Source organism: Dromaius novaehollandiae, chromosome 11 (genome assembly GCF_036370855.1).
Source record: "Dromaius novaehollandiae isolate bDroNov1 chromosome 11, bDroNov1.hap1, whole genome shotgun sequence".
Lineage (NCBI taxonomy): Eukaryota > Metazoa > Chordata > Aves > Casuariiformes > Dromaiidae > Dromaius > Dromaius novaehollandiae.
The window spans coordinates 15,642,902-15,670,713 of record NC_088108.1 but is presented as its reverse complement, the minus strand read 5'-3'; the positions used below and the strand labels follow the sequence as shown (position 1 = coordinate 15,670,713).

The 27,812-nt window shown below is 34.2% G+C and overlaps 1 protein-coding gene across 2 annotated transcripts in view; it reads left to right on the top strand.

Annotated features, from left to right (window-relative positions):
- CHM (CHM Rab escort protein) overlaps positions 1–27,812 on the top strand; it is a 79,388-nt gene that overhangs the window by 20,464 nt on the left and 31,112 nt on the right. Inside the window, exons 3-8 of one of the 2 annotated variants that reach the window (XM_026101304.2) lie at positions 441–513; positions 6,120–6,238; positions 10,672–11,047; positions 13,586–13,702; positions 14,368–14,488; positions 17,105–17,330. In XM_026101304.2, coding sequence (XP_025957089.2) covers positions 441–513; positions 6,120–6,238; positions 10,672–11,047; positions 13,586–13,702; positions 14,368–14,488; positions 17,105–17,330 — 1,032 coding nt within the window. Of the gene's footprint in view, positions 1–440; positions 514–6,116; positions 6,239–10,671; positions 11,048–13,585; positions 13,703–14,367; positions 14,489–17,104; positions 17,331–27,812 lie in introns of both variants that reach the window. The other variant, XM_026101303.2, reaches the window with a different exon arrangement.

The following is a 27,812-nucleotide window of genomic DNA, read 5'->3' as shown; positions in this document are numbered from 1 at the left end:
GAAACACTGTGTAGTGTGATACAGACACAAGAAAGCATACCACATGAACGTATTTGAGTTACAGAGGTGTAGAGTCAGTCTTGGCCAAGAAGTAGTATATATCCATATTTTCCTGTTCCTCACAGAATTCAGTGTGCTTTTTCTAAACATTATTCATTTTACTCTCTGGGTAACTAGTCTACAGATATAATGGACAGACTATGGGTTTCTTTGGTCAGAAATGACCAAAATCTCATCACCATACTGTGACTGAAAATGGGAATTTTACATCTGATTAGCATTTTTGAAATACATTATTCCAACTTGCATGTTCTGTGCATGTAAAATCTGTCATGGAAAACATTTGAATGCAACCTTGTTGCTTTTTTTTTTTTTAACTGAGAAGGCTATGTTTTAAGTTTTTTGTCCATTAAGTTTCATTGTTGTTTTTTTCTTTACAGGAAAAATTACTATGGCGGAAACTGGGCCAGCTTTAGCTTTTCAGGATTATTGTCCTGGATTAAAGAAAACCAGGTAAAAATTTCCCAAATTACTACTTTTAACAGTTTTTAACATGAAAGGCCATGTTGAAAAAGAAAAGAGAAAGAGAGGCCACTTAGTATTCCTTGAGAACCATATATTGGATAAATATTGATACTAGATTGGAACTGCTGTATGTCTATTTTACATTCTTGAAAGCTGTCTATTTGATGACTAAATGAGACCAGATAGCCCTATATTTGATATAATTTTAAAAGGGCTTTTGACATACTGAGATTTATGATACGTATTTTTAAGCGTTTTGTTCCCATTTGACTACAACTATTAATTTCATTTTATACTTTAATAGTTCGTTTCCTCTGAAGTTCTCAAAGCATTTCATTGGTACAATGAGTTAAGCCTCAAATAATCCTAATGACATTTCGACCTAATATTACTCCTGTTAGCTTAGAAGTAGAGAGCTTTTCAGTACACGAGTTAGGTGTAACACAGGAAGTTTTACAAGAATTTTTCCACCAGAGATGAGAGTACAACCTGTATCTGCTTTGGACATATGGTAATTCTCTATTAGACGGCTAAGAAGGGAATGACAGTTCCTTGTGCAGTCTGTAAGGAAAATATATAATTAAAAAAAATATCCAGTTGATACTGGGTGTGTGTATAATTTATTGCAAGACAGATTGCCACAAAGCTTTTCTCTCTTTTGGTAATTTGACAGATCAAATAGGTTTTTACTTAACAGTTTTACTGGTTAAGATTCATCCATCTCAGAGTTTTGTCTGCTGCACTGGTCATAGGCAGAGAGAAGAGAAAAAACTGGGCAAAAAAATGGTGCCCACTCGGTCATTCATTTTATGAAAGCTGTTCCATAGCTTTGCTCATCCTTGTTGCCCTTCTCTGAAACTTCCTCAGTTCCGGAAGTGGTTCCAGTTCTCCCTCAGACCTGAAGGAGACAGAATTGCATGTGATACTCAACATGGGGGAAAAAAGTGTGGATTTACACAGTGAAAGAAATGGTTTCCTATTTTATTCTCTATTCTTTCTGTTCTCTGTTCCTTCTGTCTATTTCCCTCAGCTGTGAGGGAGAACTGGAACCACTTCTGGAACTGGAGAAGTTTCAGAGAAGGGCAACAAGGATGATAAAAATAAATAAATAAATAAATTTTTTTTTGACTGCTACCAAGCACAGAGCTGTTTTCATGAAACTATCTGTCATAATGGCAAAACCTACCTCTTGACTATTAATGGTCAGTGTAGAGCCCATCATTTCATACATGATCCTGGGATTATTTTTGTCCATGTGCATCACTACATTTGTCTATGTTGAGTTTCATCTGTAACTTTATTGCTGACCTTACAGGTCTTCCTCCATTCTTTATGATCCATCTGTGTACTAACTACCCTGAATAATTTCGTATTATCTGTAAATGTCTCACTGCTTTCTCCTTTTTCTATTTATAAGTAGATTTAACAGCACTGGAGCCAGAGTAGAGAATTGAGGAACTCTGCTCGTTCCATTCCTTCCAGTGCAAGAACTGACCATTTATTGCTACCCTCCATTTCTTGTCCCTTAACCAGATAGCCATTTCAAGACCTTCCCTCATAGGGAAGACCATCCCTCATGGATGCTTGTTTTCTTTAAAAGCCTTTGGTGATGGACCCTGTTGAAAGTTTTTTGGAAATCCCAGTGGACTTTATCATCTGTATGCATGTTTATTCACTTTCGAAAGAATTCAAAGAATTTTAAAAGGCAAACTTTGTCTTACAGAAAACAAGTTGATTCATTTCAAATAGATCTTATTTATGCAGGTGTCTGCTAATCCCATTCACTGTTTTAGTCTGTGGTAATTTGTCAAGTGGAGATATCAGGCTAATAGACCTGTAGTCCTCTGGATCCCTCCAAAATCACTTTTAAAGGTTGACATCACATTTGCTACTCTCTAGTCTTTAGCTACCAAGAAGTTTTGAACAAAAGGTTACAGATACAGTTAGTAATTTAGGTATTTCTTTTATGAGCTCTTGTGGAAAATTTTAGGTCAACACTATCTAGTTTGGGAGATTTATTGGTGTTCACTTCATTTATTTCTACCATGTATTTCTCCACCCTCACTGAAATTCAGACAGTCCACTTTTCGTGTTCTTTCCATTCCCCTCACACCATCCCAAAAAACCAGAAATGGTACGGGAATATCTCAGGTGTACTCTATGTCTGAAGTGTACGCTACAGTAAACACCAACGGAAAAATTAATCTTTGTTGTGGTTTTGTCTTGTGTAAGTGCTCCTATTCAATGCTTATAGTCAGTTAACCCCGCAGACTTGCTCTCGTATCCTGTTGTGATGTTTGCCCAACAGGGGGAGGAGAAGTCATACAGTCCAGTTGTATTTCCCGTCTTTCATGTTGCAGTCAGTTCTTCAGTCTTGGTTAATATTGGTTATTAATGTATATTCCATTCTTCCCGCTTAAGTTTAGAATTTCAATCCGTGTTGATTCAGTGTTACTTACAGAGCATCCTAATGCTTTGTAATGTACTGCACTACTGTGTTGCTGGTACTGTTTACTCTTTCATTTTGTATCTTGCTACTAGTGTACCATTGATTGTCTTCCTGCCACTGATATGCTTGGTTCATTAATGTTTTTATCTAAGACCAAATGTTCTAGTGCTTAGTCATATTTTTGGGTACTTGCATATATGTAGAAGCAACAATACTGTTGTTTTGATTCCTTTCCTAGCACCTTCTTTAAATGGTAACCTGATCTTTTCCGTTTCCTTTTTCATTATTTTCCTCGATTTTCACACTGTTACCTCTGATGTTGCAGTCTCTCTCTCTCTCCCTCCCTCCCTTTTTTTTTTTTTTTTTTAATGTGCTTTCAACTGAGTCTGTCTTAATGGCCAAAAAGTTCCTTATTGGATTCTCCAAGTGAAATCTGTCCTGTAACCAAGACCAAAAGGTTATTGTTGATAGCGTATTTTTCAGTGGCTGAAGTTTATCCAAGTCATGACAGTCCGCTAGAAATCCTTTGAAGAGGATACTTATTTAGGACAGCAAGCATTTGGAGTATGTTAGCAAGTAGATGTGACTGAATGTTATGTTGCTGGTATTATTTATGGAAGTGCTAGGAGCCTATTGGTTCATCCGAGTTGGAACTTGTTCAGTACAGTACATCTCTTATACCTACTTAGTACGTAGGGTTGCCTTCTGGCATAATTGGTAGAGCTGATCTATGTCAGAAAACATTCTCAGTGGCTGCCCGTTCTAAATGCCCTGTTTAATTTCTGGCTTGCTGCTGGCTACCTTTTGACTCAGCATACTGTCTTGCTTCTTTTTGATAAGCGAAATTGATGAAATTGGATCTCCCTTTTAATTCAGTCCTGTTTGCTTGTAAAGAGTATATGCAGTTCAATTACTGGATACCAAAACAGTCAAGCAGGAGACAGTTTTCTTTGCTTAGAGTTAGAAGTTTCCTTCCAGCCAGACTCAACAAATAGCCAGAAGAGATTTTGAGAAAACAATAAAAGCTCTCTGTACCTTTTCTTTCTGCTTGTTTTGTATCCCACTGTGGAGAACCATACTTACCTGTCTGAGAACATCTGCTTGCTTTTTCTGTATGTATTTACTAGAGTGACCTGTCAGCCTACACAGTTCAAACTTCTATATATGACCTGTGTTTTAGGGAGTAGCTTCTGATATCTTGCCTGTCTTGTTCCATAAACCAGCTTAAAACTTTCCTGGCCTATCATTATTGAGGTGTTGCCTGCACAATTCAAGTGTAAAAATACGTGGTCTAAATTCAGTTTAAGTCTACTTAAGTTGCCTTATGCTTTTCAGTAAATAGTTCTGATATTGAAATACTTTAATTAGAATAAAAAATTATCATGTGATCCTGAGAAAGAATTGTAAGAGGAAATATATCCTACATTAAAGCTTTTTATAGCAATGAAAAAGAATAGTCTGTCTGAAGGGATTAGGTCATCCATCCAAAGTGGTAATGTTACTTCAGTTGAAGCACTGGTAGGGGCTTTTGCTGCATTTAACCCAGAAGCTGGTTAATTCCACAGCTTTTTAATATTCAGATTCCAACATTTAGTAGTTTCTTCTTCACTCTGCTAGTTATTAGGACCTCTGCTGTTTATCATGCCAAAGGATGATGTAAGTGACAAACATTAACAGTAAAGTCAACTCTGAATTTAAGATTTCTGATATTTTGAGGTACTGAAGTGTTTAAATTCTGTGGAATATGTGTGAATACATGTCACATAAGTATTAGATAAATCTCAGTCCCACAATAAACTGCTTTTTATCAGAATATAAATGATAATTTTAGTATGGACTTCTATTAACTTGGCCTAAAATTTGGGGAATTTGGTGTCCAGTATTTTTTTTCACTCCTTTCTCTTTGCCTCATTATGTTAAACAGATCACTTTCATCGTGCTTGGGAGAAATTCTAACAGACAATGTCTTTGAGCTGTTGCGCTACGTTTTCAAAATTCATAACATTCTGCACAGTTTCTTTGGAAGTGCAACTTTTGTTCTGCTTTCGCTTGATTTCTTCATTTCTTTGTATCAAAGAATACAGAATTGCACTTCGTGCTCTAGGTACTGTGTAAGCTCTGCTAGCAGGTTTTTTTTTCCTGTGTAGACATTATAAAAAATGCTGTCACCAAACAGATATCATCAGTGTTTCTTATGCTGTTAGTATGCATATTCTTTGTTCTCTGCTTGGATTCTATCAGGACAGAATATATCTTTAGTAGCACTCGTCATCTTCAGCTTCTGTTTTTGGAGAGACTGTACTTGCTTCCTTCCCTGATGCTTTTCTTGCGTTTTTGCTGTAAGGCAGATGAACATGGCAATTCTGCTATGCTTGCTATAAAGCAGGTTTTTCAGGGAAATGATTGTAGTGATTAACTAAGAGTTCCTTGTGAAAAGGCAGATTAGATTATGCATCCCTACCCTTTTTGATAGTGTATTGAGAATAGAAGAAATACTCATCTTATGTTAGAGAAAAACTGTATATGTCCAAATGCAGAAATTCCCATTGGTTCTTAAACTTCTGTATATTCCATCTTTCCTTAGACACAAAAACATTTGATAAATATTAAGTTTTGGAGCATGTGAAACATCATGGGCGGCTCCAGCGTTTAAATGAGCAGAGGACCATTCGGAGTTGGCCTTCTCGGAAAAAGATCATGCTGCTTGAGCCTGCAGCAAGAATTTTTTTTTTCCTCTGAAAATTCATTATGACTTAGAGATACTTATGTAGACAGACTTATATAATACTCAGATCACTGTATTTCATGATATGGTCTCCATTCAGAGAGCTTTGACTCAAAACTTGAAACTAATCTGGCTGTGACAAACCCAAATTTTACTGTATTATATTTAAATTTCTAGTAAAACTTGCATTTCATTTAATGCTGCATTTTCAAATTAATGGAGCTAATAATGTAGTGCAGATGTCGGCATGCTACAGTGAAGTGACCAGCCCTAATTATTTTACTTTCAACTCCGGAAGTCTTAGTAGAAAAAATATTAAAACTGTTAAAAGACAAATCGTTTGGAAATACAGAGATTTACAGTCTAAGAGCAGCTAGTGCAGCACAAATTTGCGATTTCATAATTGTTCTTTTTAAGCAGAAAACTGATGTCGGTGAATGCGAAGACTGGAGAAAACTGATCCTTGAGAATGAAGAAGTTATTTCTCTGAACAAGACAGATAAAACTATTGAACATGTAGAGGATTTCTGTTTTAGCAAGTAAGTATAAATATGGAAATATACAAATAATTTTATATGTCACAGATAAAGTCAAGAGCACAATATAATTATTTAAGCATTTCACCACCAGCACCCCGATATGCTTTCTTTTGGTCTTGAAGAAGAACTAAGAATTATAAAATTCTTCAATAAAAGCCCTTGTTCTTTTGTTGAAATCACTCATACTTCATTGAAGGTAACTGTGTAGGAAGAGTCTTCCTACACTGACTTATCAGGTTGCAACAATCGAACATTCGTTCAGCAGTTTTGCGAGTTGGCGGTTTATTTGCTTCTGAGTCAAAGCAGAAGTGTCATATTTGGAGGTTCTCATTAGTTATGTACTACCATATTTTGATTTTTCCTATCCTCATAAATAAACCTCCCCTTTTTGTATGTGTAAAATGAAAGATGTACACAAGAGTAAGAACACAAATGGACAGTAGTACTGTAATTATAAAATACTTGACTATGCTACAATAATAAAATAATACTTCCCCTTTGTTAGTTTTATATTCAGTGTATTCAGCTTATTCATTAGACAGTGCTTTCCCATGGTATTTTAGAATGAATTGGCATGGTCAAAAGTTCCTGATAATATAGAAACAGTTAACTTTCTTGGGCTGTCACCTTCTTTTTGTATTTGAAGTAACTCAGCTCTTTACATACAAAATGCGAAAGATACATGCTTAGTTTGAAATACACACATTTACCTTTTGGGAAAATTGTTGTAGAAGTGAGTCAAGAGTAATATACTATCTTAGAATTGAATATGTGAGTAAGCATTTTTTAGTTAGGTGTTCATAATGTTTGCATTAGCAGAAGTTAACAACAGAATTTCCCTTTTTGGTTTTAGTTGTTAAATGGGAGTAGGATACTTCGTTATGTATAGGCTGTACAAGAACTAAGCTTTTCATGGTGTCATACTATCTAAAATACCGATATCAAGCAACATCTAAAAGTAGCCTTGCTAAGCGGTAATCTCAAATAGTACATAAGCATAGTAATAATGAATGGAAATTGTGTGGGCCTCAATTGAAAACTGAATTATTTCTCTCTGTTTATTATTTTTGTGTCTTATGGGTTTTGCACTGAACTGAGTAGTATTCTGATTTCCTGAAAGGTTCGTTGGGATAGTAGTTTAAAGTTTAACCTTGAGTCTCCTAGATAATACCATAGGTAGCTGAATGAAACATTGACAGATATTCATAGGGAAACATTTATTTGTTTTTGTAAACATCACAGATAGTAAAAATAATAGAATGTAAGAATTAGGTTAATGTAATCTGAAGGTCACAATCAGAATATTCAGAAGTTGTGTTGCACAGTGATGGTTGCTTGATCATACTGCAGATAAAATGTTATGTTTGTTTTAAAACAATGTCAGTATAATCTTGTAATATTATTTTGATAACAAATATTGTTCAGAACCAATATTAAATTAGATTAAAAGTTTCGTAGTTTCTTAGCTTTGCATATAATATCCCTAGGAAGATTCTTACTGAAGAGGTGATGTTGACTCATGGCGGGCTCCAGAGAGAGTCCCCTAGCACTAAGGTGTCACAGTTTTTTGGAAGTGAGCATTCTATTTGAATCTTCAGTTTTGTTCTGACACTATTTTTAACTTAGTCTGGCAGTATGATGCTGTCTTCCATTTATCACGGGAGAAAAAAAATCACAAGGAAGAACTGTAAGTCTAATAAAAACTAGCAAAGAAGAAGTTTACCAAATTAACTTAAAACTTTCTGAGAGAGTCAATCGTGTTTCTGACAATTTACACATTCTGGCTACATTCTGTTGTTTTTGCTTAACTTTTATAACTCCTATGAAGTAACCATTAAACATTTATTTTGAAAGAATAAACAGCTGGGTAGCAGTATAATATACACAGTGCAAATCTGAAATGAATGGCCTTAGAACAAAGTGCATCCATCAAAGGAAAAGAATACTGTGTCTACAACAAGCTGTATTGAAAAAAGGCAAATGGCTGAAAAATAAATAGTGAACACCTGTGCTGAATAAATTAACCAGCTGGTTGGCAATTTTTCATTTGACCTATCTGAAGGGGTTGCTGTTACAAGGCATTAATAAGACACATTCATTTTAAGATATTCCTTTGTTAGTACCATTAATTGATGAATGGTGGAAGATAATATTCTAAATTTACACAACAATTTGTCTGCAGATGTATTATTTTTTTCTGAATTAGGAGAAGAATTGTCTGCACAAAAGTTCAATTTGAGTGATTTTTATAGACAGTTGTTACATTATTCAGGGGTATTTGTTCCTATAGGAAAGATGTCATGAATTTAGGTTATATATGGTTTTTAGGCCTCCATTATGAAGTGTATAGAGCTGCAAATCATACACATTTATGTATTCATTAAGTGTGAATTGAATTTAGTTTTAAAATATGTAAATATAACATTTCTGTTATCCTGTGTTTCAGAGTGATACAGAAAAAAGACAAAAATGTATTGCAAATAAAAATTTTACTTTGATTTAAAAAAAAAACAAAATAAGTTTAAAATGAGCTTGATCTATGCAGTCAGGTTGGGAGAAAGTAGGAGGAAAAGCTTGCCCTGAATTTGCGTTGTCTTTTATAAAGCTTTAGAAAGGCTGAAATAAAAGCTTAATTTTTAGTGATTGCATTCATGACAATAGTTTTTCTTTTTTGGTCTGTTTGCACAGTGTTCCAAATTCCTAAAACAAACAAACTCCCTCTAACCCCTGAAATGGAATAGTCAGTTGTATTTTTAGCAGAGATTAATTTTCTAGAAACATTTGACATAGTACTTATCTTTGTCTTTGATATTTTACATGTATTTAATGTTTGCAGTATAAAGCAAAGAGGCATAAAAAATTAATGTACAGAAACAGACTTCTTTCATTAGTGCTTCCTTACAGCAGTTCCTGTACTTCCCAGGGCAGTATTTTATCCCATTCATAAGTGCTTCCTGGTGGCTGTGCACAGACTGAGAGACTTATACCAAACTCTTACTTTCATTAGTCCATGCAAGTTCCCTGAGGTCACAAGGAGATAAGCGAGGAGCAACTTTTAAAGGAGGCAGAATTTTTCTTCCCTTTTATAACTTGAACAGAAATTCCCACCCCTGCTTCCATCTCTGTGGCTGCAGATGTGTGAAGGAACATTTTTATAAGCGTGCTGAATAATTCCTTGCTGTGCAGTGAATTTTAACCATCTTGATAGTTACTGAAATTCAATACTGTACATTTGCAGGTCACCTTTAAAATCATAGTTCATTAGTTTTCAGCTGAGATTAAATTGTTTATTCAGTGCATTAATGGCTGGTGGTATAAAGATAAAAAGATAGTGTGAAATTACTGCTGAACTCCTTTCACTTATAATGACGTTGATTTGATTCATCTCAGCTGGTAGTATAAACTAAAATTCTAAGTTCAAAAGTACTAGTTTCTAAGGTAGATGTCATTGAAGTTCAAGATAAAAAGGATAGACGAGATTAAAAGTGGAGATCTGCTTTTTAAGAGGAATTGTAAAGAACTGTGTCATTATGAAAAGGAAACAGACTGTATAGAATACTTAGGTTTGATAATGTCCCTCCTTTTTGACTGGCCGCCTTCATCATAAGCATGTTAGGAATTAATCAGAACTACGCTCAGATTTACCACATTTGCAATAAATCTAAGATTATAAGCAGTAAAGGTGAAAATACTTTAACATGATACATGTATTCAGTTGATAATTGGTCGCTTGGTTAAACTTACGAACTCTGGTACCTTTTTTTTTTTTAAAAAAAAGTTGTTATGTGAGTAAACTGTTCTTTATGGCTATTACTTGAACAGCTACTCAGATTGTAAGATCAGAGTCTGAAAAGTAAAGTTTTTAACTTAATATTAACTTAAACTTTAGTTCAAAATTCCATGTTTCTCTTGAAGGCTTGCTATAGTAGATGCAAAGTAGTCTCAATCATACAAAGCAATTCTGTTTTCTCCAGTGAGTTTGGTTTCAAAAACTCTTGGCTTATAACTTAAATGTCTTTTTGTACTTCAATTTTAAAGGTTTTTATCCGTAGGAAAAAAACGGTCAAATTGCATTAATATTTCTTTTCCAAATATTGTATTTCTTTGTTTATGTAGCTGTGTAATGTGTATCACCATGAGAGTTTTGTTTTTGATATTAAGCTGAATCTATTTTTGATTCTATGTAAAACAAGAACACAAAGTTTTTTTATTCCTTCCCCTGCCCCCATACTCCGCTTGATTTCTAGTTTTACAGTCAGAAATCCAGAGTTCTTTAGTTGGTGACACCCAATTTGACCAGGGTAAAGACATTTTAATGATTTTCACAGAAAGGCTTCTGATGTTTCCGTTGCTGACACTAAACAAGTTTTTAAGACAATTTTAAAGTCCTTTTTTCTCCTCCCCCTCCTTCTTCCCCTTATGTTTTTAACCAGTCAGGATTCAGCTGAAGATGTTGAAGAAGCTGGTGCATTGTCAAAGCTGCATGTCTTTGGATCTTCCGGTGCTGAGGGGGCTGCTCAGGAATCGGAAAAAGAGCGCGCGCCTACGGGAAGCGCCTCGCCAGGGGCTGAGAGCTGGGAACCAGAAAAGGCTGCAGGCAGTGACCCAGCAAGTGCAACAGAAAGGAATGATACAGAAATAACCTCTGAGAGTGAAAGTTCCCATAATACAGCTTTAGGCGAGTCCACTTTGGAACTGGGAAAAACAGAAGCTGCACCCTCAGAAATCTCTACCCAAGAACCAAAGAAAATTACATATTCCCAAATTGTTAGAGAAGGCAGAAGGTTTAATATTGATTTAGTTTCCAAGGTAGGAACTTAATGACTTTTCATACAAGTACATTTACTTTGTTTTAAATGCTGAGAATTTTTTAAATCTTAGTGTTTGGCGGACTGAAATGGTACCTCTAAGGCAAAAAATATATTCTCTTGGGAAGTGAGCAATCAATAGTACTGTTAAAACAAACAAGAGCTGTTTCATGTGTGCTTTTTAACGTTTGTTTTTAACCAGAGAGACCATAAAGCATAGCTCGGAAGTGTATCCATAAAAGTAAATTTCCTGAAATTTAGAGCTTAAGTAATAACTTTAAAATACTTTTTTTAATGACATCCTTTTAAAATTAAAAAAATATATACTTAAATAAGGAAAACTAAATGCAGATCTTTGATGTTATTAAGATGAAAAGTAATTTGCTTACCGGGTATACTTACCTTTTTAGATAGACTTTCCAGTGATACTCTCACTGTCACTCTATTAATATATAATATATCATTTTTAGTTTTTAGATGACTGAAAAGCTGAATTGCAATAAATTGTACTGAAAAAAAACCCCTACAGTTAGTCCATAACATAAAAGTTGAGTAAAATAGTGTATTTTTATTATTGTTTTGAATTTCTACTCTTGTGTGCTTTTTATTTAGAGGAGATGCTATTAAAATCTTACATATTTATCATACCATTTAAGATCTGAAAACTGTCTTCTAGCTACTTAGCAGTATATGTGAGTGTCCCTGCAAATTCAAGTTAAATTAATTTTTTCTTAATTTCTGTGCTTCAGACTATATACCATGCAATGAAAAGGGTTTTTTCCCAAAGTTCACTGCTTAATTTTTTTGTAGTCTTTATGCAGAAATTTTTCAAACTTCTGAAAAACGGAAAATAACTCTGCTCCAATAGTTTATTGAAGTCTTTGTATAGACATTACAAACTATGTTGTTTCATGTTTTTTACTCTCCGTTCCAAATGTGGCTACCTCATTAATCATCAGAATGATACCATGAAACCTATAGTCAGTTTATAGTGGTATAGTAGATAGTATTGTTTTGCATTGCATACGTTTTCTGTGCCACTGTCTTGAATTTTGTTACACAATGACAATTGCAGTGGATTCCAGAAAATCTGACAGAAGAGGAAGCATCAAAACAGGGCTAGTAATTCTCATTGGTTTCTCTCTGGCACTGGGACTCTTATGGACTTTCCCATAGTGTCCTAGTTAGTATTCCAGTTGACCTTTATCTTGAAAATTAAGCATTAATTTCATACGAGGGGCATACTTTACAGAACTTGCAAATTTGAAATAGTGGCCAAGATTTCACATTTCCTCTGTGACCATGCAAATTCTGTTACTCAGGATAACAAGACTTGCAGAAAGTTAGAACCACAAGTTTCTCCAGTGAACCTTTGCTTTTAAATTCAGATATTTGTCTTGTGTTAATAGTTGCATTTCTGTCTTTTCAGTATATCATAATAAATTCTTTAGCTTGTAGAAGGGGTAAAGGTAGACAGCTTATAAAGTAGCATAACAAAATATGACTAAACCTGCATACCACTTTGACAGAAGAGTAACTAGGGTATCTTAAGGAATTTACATTTAGAAAATGTGACATTATCATTTCTGGTTATGAAAGAAACAACTAGTGATGATTTACACAGGCAGGGGAGGAGGACCATGCAAAATTTAAATAAATGTTTTAAAAGTTTGAAAAGTAGTGCAGCTTTAAAAATCCGGATGCATACATTGGCAGATAAAAGAGCAGTTAATGCAAAGATGATTTTAACACAGCTTGTTTCAAAGTATGCAAAACATGAGATATGAATTTGAATATAGGGGTCTTCATGGTGAAAATGGTGACTAAGAAAAGGGAGAAGGAATTTTGAGTTTGGAGGTTTTTAGCAGCTTTGGCCATTAGCTTTGGCTGCTGATTTTGCAAAATGTTTTTGAGGAGACAATGTTAAGTATACCCACGTAAATTGGTACGCACAGTTTTTAAATATGAATAACACTATCCAGTGATAAACTTTGAAGAGAACAGAAAGGAAAAAGTAGCCTAGAATATTGTCCCATTGTCCTCCTATATCTCTGAGATCCCAAATTATTTTAATAAAAGAGTGTTGCCACTTCTGGAAAGCAAAAGCAATACAGAGCATTTGAGTTGAAAGACACCAGCAAAACTTCAGTGCAGATTGGCTGTGGTACGTTTTGGCACGCTGTAGCCCATGTGGTGGTAAAGAAGCAAGCTTATGCTTTCTCCTTTTCACTGTGTGGCTGGATCCAAGATGACTCTCTCTCTCAAGGTATGACTCCCAGACTAATAAATAAGATCAACAGTGGGCTGAAACCTTCTCTCCTGTGGACTGCTTTCTATTGTCCCTGTGTCTCTGTGGTTACTTCAGTTAGTTTTATTTTGAACATCTTGATCTTATTTTGCTCAGATTTTACTTCGCTGTGTGTGCCTGTAAATAGTTGTAGAAAATATCTTACAATGGAATACTGTTGGAGTTACTATTTTTTTCAATGTAAATGCTTCTTTCTCTTTACTCACCATATTATTTTTGTTTGTCGTGCAGCTGCTTTACTCCCGGGGTCTGTTAATTGACCTTCTGATTAAGTCAAATGTTAGCAGATATGCAGAGTTTAAAAATGCCACACGAATTCTTGCCTTTTGGGAAGGAAAAGTAGAACAGGTATTGTAGAAGAATGTATTGTATGTGTTTAATCTGATCTTTTAAAAGTCAAAAAATTTGAAATTGTTTTTTATGAGAGTTTTGGGACCATAGGCTGGTATATTTACTTGAAAATTTTGGTTTAATTTCATTTTGGGAATGAGATGGATTTTTTTTTTTAACATACATGTTAAATCTAAATATTGAAAAGAAGTCAGCTACAATAATGTGCAGTCAGATAAACTATTATCATTAAATGTGTATCTCATGTCAAATATTTAGACTATGATAGACTCAGCAGCTGAACCTTGAAGATGCACAGGTTTTAAGTTTTCAGATCCCTTGGATAGATTTGATTTGCCTTTTTTCTTCTCCTTAGGAGAGAAGTCATTGGTCTGATAATGGCAACAGGAGATATTTGGCCCAGTTAGAGATGCAATTGAAACTGAAAGGAGATAATCAAAAAGGGAAAGGGGAGAAAAAGATTTTAGAATATTTTTATTATGAAAAATAATTATTATTTTACTTATAATAGAAAATAATAGAAATATATAAGAAAATAACTACAGTTCTAATGAAAAATAAGAACTTTAAATGTTTGTTAGGTAATCAACTATAGTCTTATTTAATGCCTTTCCCACACAGGCTGTATAAAGCACCTACAATTATAAAAAAAATTTTTCTAGGTACCTTGTTCTAGAGCAGATGTCTTCAACAGCAGACAACTCACTATGGTGGAAAAGAGATTGCTAATGAAATTTTTGACATTTTGTTTGGAATATGAACAACACCCTGATGAATACCAAGGTAGTGTTTCATTGAGTATCATATACCTTCTTGTTTTGAGTTCATTCCATTATGCACAGTTTTGATAGCTCTCCTATGTTTTCACCCTTTCTATTTTTATGTATTAATTTTCAGAGTATGCTCTGACCTTTTCCCGACCTTTCACGTCAATATTAAATTCTTCTACTTAAGCGCTTGCCCTTCTAGTTTCCATAATATCATTAATTATTTACATTTTTCTTTAACAGCAAAATTAGATATTGTAGCAGGGTTGCAAAATGTTTTTATCATTCTTACATTTTTTTTTACCTCAGGGATTTTGTAATATGGTGTGATGCACCTGATTATCTTTTTTTGGATAATACATAAATTTTATTTCACAATATGTTGCCACAAAATTAGAAATGCTGAACATGGAATTTTTAACTTTGAGAGTAAACATAATTTAATTGTGAAGTTCAAAATGCCTTTTAATTGCAAAGGGCAACTGCCAAAGGCCTTTATCGACGATTCAGTTACTTAGAGGACAGAAAACATGAATAGGTTGGAGCCACGTTATGCAGAGAATAGTGAGCGTCAAGTCAAAGAGGAAAATTTGCTAATGGAAAGAAAGTAATAGAAACCTGCTCTCTGCTTTGGGCTTATGAACCTAAGGGTACAAAGAATGGAGTGATATTCTGAGTGCTTGGACTCTAAAAGTAAACTAAGGCAAAAAATTGCAAAATCTGTCAAAAGGAAGTAATGAGAACAGAGGAATACTTAAACCATTACTATAGGTTTCAGACTGAAGCGTTTCAGCGCTTTCGTGGATGATAGTAGCTTGGCTAGGCAATGCTTTCAAAAGAAGCTAGTGTTCAAAAGAAGAAATTGTTAGTTACTGAAATTGGTCTGGTCACTTTTGCTTAGAGCTGCCTTGGTATTATATGACCCTTAGATTATGTAGAAATGACAGAGAAAATGATTTCCAATGTATGCAAGATAGAATTGGTCAATATAGATAGTGAGTTGGTAAGATTAGGAAGAAAAGTGTCTGTGATGAACTCTAGGAAATCCCGAAGGGGAAGAATTTGTTAAGCTGGACTGGTTTATAGATTACAGACAATTTGAGGTTTACTGCTGAGGGAAGAAATTGAGGTGCTCGGAGCAAGAATATAGGTGGTATTTAGAAAATTTATTAAGTAAAAAAGGAGACAGCACATCAATTTTAAATGAATTCATTGATTCATCTACATAAATGACATTAGATTTATTTTATGTCCAGAGGTAGTTAAACACATTTTAAAGTGGCCAGGGAAGTAATTGGGAATATTTTGAGTCAGGTTAGTCTAATTTAAAGACTTCGGAGCTTTAGAATTGCGCCTGGTGAAATCATTGCATTCATTAGGGAGGACAGACTTTTAACAGGGAAAGTTCATGATAGTGAAGAATTTTTTTTAAAGCTTTTTCTCTGAAAATTGGAGTTATATAAGAAGTCTAGAATGAGGGAAAACTTGAGACTTTTTTTAGAAAGACAATACAATAAAAGAAAATGTAATATACTTTATGATTTGCTGCATGGCTGTACAAAGGTAGTGAAGTACATTTGTAATAAAACAGTAGCTGAATTTCAAACGGAGTATATGGCCTGATAATGCTAGCCACAGCATTGGAGGGAAGTGCTTCTGAATTACTCTTGAATTTTCACATGACTGCAATAAGCATAAGAATAGATTTCTAAATGGTATGAAATACATTATTGCTTAAAATAATCTTTTCCTGAAAAAGAAAATTCAAGGTATATTAAGATAATTAAACTTACTGTAGTATTTCAGATATGTATCAGTAACATGCAGTACTTGCATTAAATGTCACCTGATGACATTTAGACGACTTCTGTTTTTCTGTAAATTTCAAAGTGCGTCAATAGCAGTATTAATTTAAAGAGGAAATATGTTTCCTCATCCTTGTTGTCTTTTGTCTCATCTATACTTGTTTGTTGGGAAGTCAGCAATTTGACATATTTGAAGTATATATTGCCCTTCTCATCTTTGGATTAAAACACTATGTGAATGGCTTATCTGCACATAAATATATGCTCTAACCACATAGGTATGGATTCAACAGTACACTTTTTGAATGGTTGTTGTGTTAAATGGATGAAATATTTATGTAATTTACAGGAATCAGCTGTACCATTCCAAGGCACGTTAAAACCAATGGATTTTTGTCTGCCATATGGCTGTTATTGCATATACTTCTGTAAAAAGTTAAATCTTAAACAGAAATTGTTAAATGATTGAGAAATGGGTATAGGTCAAGTCTAACTTAATAGATGAAGGCATGTTTAGATGGTGCTCAGCTACTCTGTAAAACTAGATAGTCTATTCAAGTTTCATATCGAGTTCACATATAGTGGATTTGCATTATTCCAAAATATTTTAATGTGGTGATATTTCTGTCTTCTGAGAAAACACACTTTGAGAGTAAATTTTTTAGCTTTCATTAAATAGAATTACCGATTTTCAGTGATACATGTGTTGAAGATCTGAGTAGTTTCTTTTGTGATCACTTTTGATTTTTTTTTAAATACACAAGTGTTTCTTCGAGTTGAAGCACTGAGAAACTACAAATGTTAAGCTATGTCACTTTTTTCCTCAGATTACGAGAATAGTACATTTGCTCAATTCTTAAGAACACGGAAATTAACGCCCGGCTTGCAACACTTCATTCTTCACTCTATTGCAATGGTATCAGAGACTGATTGCAGCACCCTTGAAGGTCTCCAGGCAACCAAAAAATTTCTTCAGTGCCTTGGCCGCTATGGCAATACACCATTTTTGTTTCCTTTATATGGTCAAGGAGAGATTCCACAGTGTTTCTGCAGGTAAGCTTAAGCTTTTCTAATATATATCTTCAAAAAAGGAAATTCTTGGTAACCTAATGCTAATAGAGCAATTCCTGCTGGCAGTTGCATGTTAGTTTTTTGTTTTGTATTTTCATTGGCTATGATATTCCCCCCAAAACTTGCACTTTCCTAGGAGAAGAAGAAATATTTTATAGAACAAATGGTGCATTCAGCTGTCGATATCAGGAAACTGATTTGAAGAATTTTGAATAGTATTTCATTCAGAGAAGCAGAAATATTGTAAATTACACTAGTTTAGTACTTGGAAATCATTTTTGCTGTGTTACTAATAAAACTTTTAGTGGCTGGCAGTTTTGATGGCTGCCCATCCTAATAATTACTAGGAATGAATGAGAGAGAATTTAACTTATAAAGGGCTGTCCTTTCTTAAAATGGACAGATGAGACTCGGAGTGATGTCTGTCCAAAAGGATGACTGTACATTTGGGTGGGCTGGGGTAATTTGCTTTTTAAGTCTTCCTACAGATTCAGGAAGATGTATGTTGACAATTTGTGTTAATAGTTACCCCTTCCTTTATAGTACTGGGTGCATGTCATGGTGATATAAGAGGAGGAACAATGCTACTGGGTGCAGATACAAGTTGGCAAGATTAGAATGAAGGAAAATTCATCAAAGAAAGTTGAAGGTTATTAATAATGATATCTGCTATCTAACTTCTTAGGTTTCTGAATGCATGTTTGAAACAAAAATAAGTAGTTTTGTTATGCTGTGAACTTAATGTGCGTATTCAATTTTATTCTTATGTGAACTCATATACAAACAGCAGCAGCTGCGAGTGTATGTAGAGTTAGAAAGCTTTTTTGACCATCCATAGGCAAATCTTGAGGGCTTTTGTGGCAATTTTTGTATTTGCTTTTCAGATTCAAATCGAGGTGCAAAAACTTGAACGCAGAACAGATTCAAACTGGTAGTGAAAAGGACATGAGGCACAGATTTGTTTTTGCAAAAGATTTTTGCTTTCTCGTTCAGAAAAAATTGGTTCATTATTAAACAAACAAAAGACTATGCAACACTTTCACCTTTGTTGTATCACAGACTGGCCCGAACTGGACAACTGATGTGAAATCATATTCTTATTCTCTAGGCATCATTCTGTAGACCTGTATCTATGGATCACAAGCTTCCAGTATGACTTGAACAGCAATTGTGTATAAGACATCCTAAAGCTCTGTTACACAGAGTCATGTAGAGATCACCGTTGTATGTTCTAACATCTTAAACAGCAGCCATACACTCTGCAGCACTTGAGCCCTAGAAAGTAATTAAACAAAGAAAACCATTGATTCTGGGTTAAAGCAACCTCCATATCAATCCCTTTGCTTAAACTGTAGGCATTATATGTAGTCTTTAGCGCGACTGCAGAGGTGTGCTAGGGGTTACAGTTCTTGCAACTGTACTCTAGTGGTTTTGGGGACCGTCAAGAATACATGTGCAGGGAGTGGGTAGTTTTAATTTTCAGTTGTTTCCAACTGTTCAACTGGCTTTTAAAAGGCTGAGGGTTTTTTTCTCTTTGCTTTTGCTGGCAAGCAGCCTTTCCATCTGCTCTGTGTGGTTTTTTAATGTCGTAACCTGTAGATTTGCAGTAGACATCAGCGCTATTAAAAATAAAAAAAAGTAATATTGTACTGTGAGGCTATTTTGTTGTCTGTGAATGATATGTTCAAATACAATTCCTTTAAATAGTAGTGCAAAGTCTTACTTGTTTTGTTCTTTTTTGGTGGACAGGGTTTTGTTTGTTTGTTTGTTTTACATCTGTGCTGCTATTATGAAATTCTGGTTTGTAGTGGGCTGTTGGACATTCTCTTCCTGTCTTGTCTGTATGATGGTTCTATTTTTCTTCTCTATAATAACACTTACACTTCTGCTAGAAGAATGGCCTTAGCAGTTTGGGCGTATTTGACAGTATATAGGATGGATGCAAATATTTGTTGATACAACCATACTGGAATAATTGTCATAGTTCGTGGAGGGTGTCTAAAAAGTAGCTGGTTGGCACCAGTGACTGGCGTCATCATGGAAAGTCTTGATTTGGCATTAACATTTAATGAAGACCACATGGAATTGTCGTATGTAATGTTTCAGTGTTCATATACATGGTTTACCTAATGTTTATGTTATTTCATTAGACAACTAGTCATTATTCTGTACTATATTGAATAGGAATGTTTTTTGGTAACTTAATATTTTGTTAATAGCCTTTTGTCTGTATTTTATTTATATGGAGATTTTTAAAAAATGTGAGATTATGTAATTGGGCTTAGACAATTTGTGAAGAATTGTTTTTAGGTAAATATTCTAAACACAGTCATGCAACAGGATTTGTGCTCATGGATTTTATGGAAGTCTTTCTGTTTTTATAGGACTACATGTGGGACTAAAGAGCTGCGCATGATCAACAGATTAATAAATCAAAAGATTATCAAAACGATTATAGAAGCACCACTCATTAGACCTTCTTGGGTTTCAAATATATGAAAATTTTAAATTAACTTTAATGATTAAAATTAGAATATTAATTATATTTTCTCTGATATGGATTCTTCTTAATATAGCTTTTTTTCTTACATTGTTGAAAGGAGTTTCACTTTATTTTGTTTAATAGCCAGCACAGGCAGTTTCCTGATCTGTAAAAGTGCTATGTTTAAAGAGTTAGCAATATCAGCGTCTAGAAGTCTTGTGAATATTCTTATCAGAAAATCTCTCTGTGATCACAAGAATTCTTCAGATTGACTAAACTTTCTGATTATACGTGTTGATGGTGGCATTTGAGGATTTTTTTTGTTATGTTGTGAATCTAGCAAGTAGGATAAGGAGAGTATTTTAATAGTTTAAGCAAACTACTCTGTCAAACCAAGACGTAATTATACTTTTAAAAGGTTTGTATTACAAAGCATTATAATAAAAATGAAATCTGAAATGTCTTTGTTTTTAAGTGAACCATCTAGTAGGCAATCACTTTTTTGAGAGAGAGAGAGATTAATTACAATTATTATATGTGGTCTGCTTTGGATCTCACTAAAACTGAGTAGTGTCCTAAGAATGCTGTTCAGACTGCAAAGTAAAGTGGAAATGCCACAACCTATACATCATACCCTACAGTTTTTATCACCAGGTTATCAGAGTAAGGTGTCACCTGTTCTGTGATTTCTAACCACCGTTCTATATTCTGTTTTAATGTAAACCTCCTAAGCGTTTCTTGCAGCCAGTTACACTGTGTGTTCTCATCAAGGCTACTGTTATAAATGGCATGCATGCATATTTATGTGAATGATTCAAAGACATTTGTAAGTCACATCCTTGCATTCTAAATGAATTCTGCATAAACAGTTCAACATTTTATAACTACTGAAGACACTTGAGTGAGTAAAAGCGGTGTTAGTTCTTTATTGGTTTAAACAGGTATGGTTTAGGAGAGAAAATTAAACTTTTATATCACTGTAATGTACCTCCCAATATGTTGAGGTACAGATGTGAGATTTCTATCTCCATAAATCGAATTCGTGATACAACGAAGGTCACTGGAAACCTCACGCTCTTCCAAGCTGACAAGAAAAACTTTTCCTGGCCTGTGTAATAGCCTGTTTTGCTTCAAACTTATTGATATGAAACTATTATTTGTCTTCCTTTCTAATGAAGTAGTAGTATTATGCTTAGTAATAAAGAAATAAACACATCTCATTCCTAAGGAAAATCCCATCAAGCCTTTACATTGGTATAGTAAATGTGTAAGATACCAAAAATTCACTGAAAAATGTGGAAGGAGACTAGGGAAGTCAACACGCATTTTGCAGCTTGCAGCCAACATGTTTATTGCAAATCAGTAATAGAGCTTTCATTTTCTTGAAAAAATGTCACTAAAGAGAAATTACAGTTAGTCTTTATTAGACTATTAGTCAGTGATGCAACATTCAGAATGTTCAGTGTATCTTTGATTTTTCTGGTTTTAGAAAAAAAGAAAATACCCAAAATGTTTTCTGATATAGGAGGTTACATTTAAAACAGCCAACTTTCTATTTTTCCTTTGTAATTGGAAAAAAAAAAAGATTTTACTTAAAAACCTAAAATAGGCATTGATCAAATACTTGGTTATTAACTCATTTATGAACTTTAAGATGTGATTTAAGCTAAGTAAGAGAAGTCTAATTTAATAAGACAATTTTTTTCTTACAGCTTTCATACATTCTAAAAAAATTCTTCTTTTGTAGCTTGTATCTCCTTTCTTTCCCTCCAATTTTTTCAGAAAAAACAATTTGTTTTTTCTTATGAGTTTTTCGGGGGGGTGTTTGGAAGAGCTGTTTTATAAATATTGCAAATAATTCACTTCTACTGTTCACCTCAGCGAAATATGCATCTTATTTTCAATTTTTCTTCAGGAGACAGTCTTTCTAGAAATTGTCAGTTCTGATTCTCTTCGCCCCTGACCAGTGTTGTTTAATAAGTGGGGTGAAGGATAGCTGAGAAGTCAGTTGTATGTTGTGGCCTCATTTACTTTTGTGACTTCTTTCAGTACTGAATTTTTGGAAAGACTGCCTAGTTTCTCTTCAATTTGGTTTCAGATTCTTTTTTCTAGATTCTTACATTGTTGCTTCCTGGCCATCCAAATGTGGACAGTCTTTTTTCAGCAGTAGTAGTGTGTTTTTTTCCTAGCTGAAGTTTTAGAGGGAGTTAGAGACTGTTTTGTAGATTATCTGTCCTCTCATAAGGGGTGACATATCCTGTGCTTTCTTTTGTATTTTCTTGTTAGAAGTCATCCAAGAATTGACAGATGTGGTTGTGGTAATTGGTGTTGAGGTAGAAGAATGTCTTCTGCTGCTTTGCCCCAGGAATTAGTGATTCACCAACTTTTATCTTCAGTCAGTTCATGACTAACATTTTGTATAAATAGGCTTTGAACTTGTACATCATATACACATTTGGTGGGCAATGTAACTTTTCTGTAGTCCTTACAGATTCTGACTGAAATTAGTTATTTTGTGGCAATGACAGTAGTAGTTTTCGGATGGAGGGAAGTTCTGATGAAGAGGGATCATCCCTTTCAATCCCTATATTTACAAGAAGATTAAGAATCCAGGCTGGGCTGTGATAGATTGTATGACTGACTTGGAAGGTTCCTGTATATATTTCAAAAATAGATGATCAGTTTTTACCCTTACATTTGGTCTATTTTATGTTATGAATGTTGAAGCTCTAAAGGTTGTCTTAGCTACTTCAACATGGCCAGTTATGTCCCTGTTAGAAACTCTAGGAAGCTTTCAGTGTTCCAAAATCAAGATTGGACTTCAGGAAACTTGAATGTAATATGCATTTAGAATTAATAAAGAATTTAGCACAACATCTTTTTCGTTTGAATCTGTAAATGAGTACTGTCTCTCTATATGTACACAATAGGCATAACTTTTCTGTATGTTAATTATGGTCTGACATATTAATGAGAAATTCAGATAATGCTCTTAATTGCTTGTGGCTGTCAGATATGTCAGCAACTAGCTTTAAGTCTTAGGAAGTCTTTACTTTTATGCAAGTGTGAAAGAATCACAGCTGTATCTGAGATATGAATTAAGTCCTAAATTTCAAAATGTATCATTTGTGTAATTATATAGATCTTACCATTTAAAATAATTTCATTTCTTTGGACGTGAAAATATATTTTGAAATTACTGACAGTACAGCTTGTCAGTATTACCAAGCCTTTTCTCAAATGCTAAATGGGAAGAGTAGTTGTCATACCACTCTCTTTTAAATTTTTTTCACTTGCATTTCAATCAAGTAATAAAACTTTTGACATAGCTGGACTTTGCACAGACAAGCTTGATATACATCTCTTCAGTTTGCTGGCAGATGAATGCAAAATGGGCAAGCGTAGTTAGCATGATTGTTTGTAGGATCACTTGTTTGTTTTTCCCCCTAAGGAGAAACTCTTTCTTGGGATAAACATCAGGGAAGTGAGATAATCCATCATTCTGAGACCTGTTCTGTAGTGATGGATGGATAGATTGGTAAAGTAACTCAATAATCTTCATTTTTTTTCGGGTTATTCACAGATCAGTGAGCATTGTTGTTAATAAAGCTATGGAATGCTTTTGTGTCCTTGCCCACATTATTTCTCAGGATTTGACAGGAAAAGACTTTTAATTTGGAAGTAACCTTTGTGGTGAAATACATTCTAAGTGTATGCAACCCTGAAAGTATCTTCCCATTTTAGATTTTATCATTCTTCTCAGAAAAAGATGTTTGTCTGTTTTTTGTTTAAAAACATGTTTATAAATAAAGGAGCTTTTGAGTTCTCATTCATTCACTGGCTAGAAATAAAGTATTCTCCAAATGTTTTTACCTCATGAAGACCTTTGACCAGTTTTAGGATGTACTATATGAAAGTCACCTCTGAATCATAAGAATGTTGTCAAAGTATACAGGTTTCAGAATCCTAACAAGAACAGAAAAATTTTTGGTTAAGAAGTTGTTGGTATTACAGGGATTGGAATGTACTCCATGGCGCAGGAAAAATAAATGTAATATTACATATTAAAAAAACCTGAAGTTAACTGCATTATCCTACTCTCAAGTCAATCTTGCCTCATTTTACAAAAATGTCTGAAACATAAAAGGACAGAATACAAATGCTGAAATGGAGATCATATTTTAATAATTATTCTCTTTATTAAGATGATAATGTGAATGAAATATTTGTAATTTATTATTTGGTATTATTTCTTAACAGTCTTGTTGAAAGACAATAGATTTAACATTACTCTTTGCTTGTGTGGTGATAAGCAGATTGTAGCTCATATATTAAAAATAAGGACTCAGAAATATGAGTTTGTTACAGCATTATTGGAAGATCTGTGATAACTACATGCATGTTTATTGAAGCAAACTGAGATGTAAATGCAAATGTAGTTTGGCAGAGTCCATTTTCATTCAACTGGAAGACAGAGAATAGTTTCCAAAATATTGCTAAATTAATCGAATAGTCCTTGAATTTTATCAAAGGTTAAGGTAACTTGAGTTTTAATGTCTTTACTGGAGGCAGAGACCACATAAATGAATTCTGTAGATGACCTAATGCTTAGCGACTGGCTTCTTCAGTTGCTTTGTGTGTCAGGCCCTGAGGCCCTGATCTTGCAAGCTCCTTTTGAGGGCAGAGCTGTTGTATTATTGCAGGTGGAGGACCCAGGGCTAGGAATGGGTTATTCTCTTTATAAGGTCAATAGATCTTGCAGGTAGGCAAGTATCGTACTTTTGCCTTCCATAGAGATTAATCTTCAGCGTGCTTTTGTAGCTATCTATAACGATATTAAAACCGAAGGTACTGAATAATCTTTTTTTCAGCTTTGTGGTAATTTCTTAAATTTCTACAATGCTTTAGTCTTAATTTCTAGAACACTTAACAGGTAAATACTTAAAGGAGTAATGATGGATCCTCACATTACTTTCAAGAAAATCATCTCTTTCTTGAGTTTAAGAATCATTCTCTGAGATGTTAATCTAGACTCACTGAGAAGTAGTGTTAATTGCAATACCCTTGAAAAATCTTGATAGATTATTTTTTCCATTTAATAATCCAGTATTAAGCAAATTTTCCTTGAAATTCTGTTAAATTCTTCCGAAGGTGAAATAAATAACTGCTCTAGTATAGCTTTAATCTGGTTGAAATGTGTTATTCATTCTTCAGTTCATTTCAGATCTTTTCCAAAAACTCAGTCCAGGGTGCCCCCTGCAACTTTAATAATGAAAATTAATTTTCCAGTAATTTCTGCTCTAAAGTCTTTTTTTAGATAATTCTGTAAACTGAGATGTAAATATATTGAGTAAATTGATAGAAGAATTTATCATTCTTTATAAATGCTGTATTTAAGAAGGCTGAATCCCAGACTGTAAAATGACAATCTCTTATTCTGCTTCTGGAAAAAGTAGTTGTGTTCAAAAAATCAAATCTAAAAAAAAATTTTTTTTTAGATTTGTGTCAGATTTTATTTGGTGAAGAGAACTGTTGCCATGGAGCAATCTTCTGATCATCAGAGATTATTCATCAAGCTTTGGGGTTTTATACTTTCAGGAGCATTGGAAGACCTGCTTCTTGCATAGATATTTTTTTCCTCTCAGTTGTTTTAAGTTGTAGGATGTCACATTTCATTTGTTTCCTCATGAGCTAAAAAAAGGAATAGGAAATTAGATGAATCTTGCACAGAACACTTTGATGGTTGCTTTTAAAATACTTATATGCTAGATGCCTTTTCCTGCAGAGGTTTGCTTATTTCCTGTTGTACAGAAGATTGCTCTCAAGGGAAGGCGTCTCGTCACTGTGCTCTTCTCATGAAGTTAATATCCTTTTTCTGTCTGTCTTAAGGTCAGTGAAAGCCTACAAAGAAACTAAAGTTTCAGCCAAGGAGTGAGGTGTACTTCTGTATGTCTTTTCAGATATCTTACTGTGAATTGCAGGTCTAATCCATCAAATTTTCTCCCTGCAAAAAGGGAGGATATAGCAGAAAAGAAAACATCACATCTGCAGAATTAGCAGTTTATTTGCAGTAGAACAGCCTATGTAAGACTTTTGGGCAAGCGCAGACTGAACTGCCCACATTCATGTAGCTCAGAGGAGGATGGTGCTGGGCCAAAACTGTGCTAAGCATAAGTGTAGCACTGGCTGTGAATAGAAGGTGACTGCTGCATCAGAAATGACTTGAATGTAAATAGTAGGTAATCTGAACAGAATTCTGTAAAATACTATATACATATTATGTATTAGCACTTTTTTCTGCAATTATCGTATTTGGTCAATTACCGCATTTTTGCAATTTCAACATTATTTTCTGAAATGAGGTTTTTTGTTCTGTGGTTGTTTTAAACGTTGGAAGTGGGGAATTTATTTCATAGTAGAACAGTTGCAGAGGAGTATACCTAACAAGTGTTCATAACTACAGAAAATTCCGATGGTATTAATACTGATTTTGGAGTGCATCATTAGATACGCTAGTCTTTTTTTTTTTTTTTTTTTTTAATTCTAGGAATTTATTAATGACAGCATCTAAGATTCTTTTCCATCACACTTAGTCTCTCTAAGTGATTAGATGCCCTCTACAAGAGTTCTCCTGCGTATTAATGATAAACTTGCTAATACTTCATTTGCTCTTATTACTGAAATTTCCATGACAGTAGACACAAGTAAAACAGAGTAACAAGTGAAAACAGAGCTTAAACGTGGTCTTATTTTTGTCAACAGAACTTTCTCAGATTTTGGAAATAGCTTGATGAACCTACACTGACAATAAAGCAAGACTGGAAGTCTAGGAGCATAAGGATCTCTGACAAACTGAAGATTTTACAATTTTTTGTCTTCTAACATCTGAGTGTTAGAATATGGAATGGAAGCTAGGCCTAGTGAAAGACTGCATTGAGTTGCCAAAGCCCTAAACTTGCATATTAAATAATTGGAAATTGGTTTTAAATTAAAACTCTTAAGACTGTTGCATTTTGGTGCAGATCCTGCCATTTAGATATCATGAACAAAAACATTAAATCTTGCCAGACTAATGAAATGGACTTAAATTATCTCTATTTTGCAATTATTTAAAATTGCACAGAGTGTATTACTCAGATTCTTGAGTTCTGTGCTTTGAAACAGAATCAAGTTAACTGGTTTTTATCTTGTTACCTATTTTACCATTAAATACTATATGCTATGCCAGAACTCTTCACAGTATGTGAATATAATTATGTATTTCTCTGTATAGCAGTCTGAAATCATATAGTAAAAAGGAGCTGTTTCATACTTTTAAAAACAAATTTGATTTTATTGATTTAAAAACAAATGGGACTCAGAAATTTGCAATAAATTTACCTTTGACTGGGCTACTTTTTTTTTCCACCCCTCTCTTAGCTTTTGAGGCATTTCCTCTCTGAGCTGTCACCATTCATGTCTGCTTTGTCATTCTCTGTGGAAGAAGTTTGCTGAAACTCAAATCAGTTCTCATTCTTTTTTATTAGCATTTTTTCAGTGTTCAAGCTGGGAGCTTTGCCAGTGTAGCAACTCTTCCTATAGCATTGGCTGGTCTCAACTGTGGAATTCCCTTCTGTTTTGTGGTGCCAGTGCAGAAGTGAAGATCTGGGGAAGGAATTAAGCTTGGTGTGTGTGCAGGCATGAAACTGTGTTTCCAGTGGAATACTCTTTGCAAGTTAACTAACTTCCAGTTGATAACTGTGCAGGAACTTTCTAGTGGCTTTAAAACAGTCCTTTTTGCTAATTGGGTTTATAAACTGGGCCGATTAGAGAATTTTTCAGGACCCTTTTTAAAATTTATAGGAATAATGAATGCAGTGTCCAGGATGAAGTCAAAATACTTGACTCTTTCTTCATTTGCTTGCCTAAGCATTTATTGTCATATATTATCCTTTCCAATAATTCCCTAAATGCCAGGGTGCTTCTGGATGACGGTGGTTATT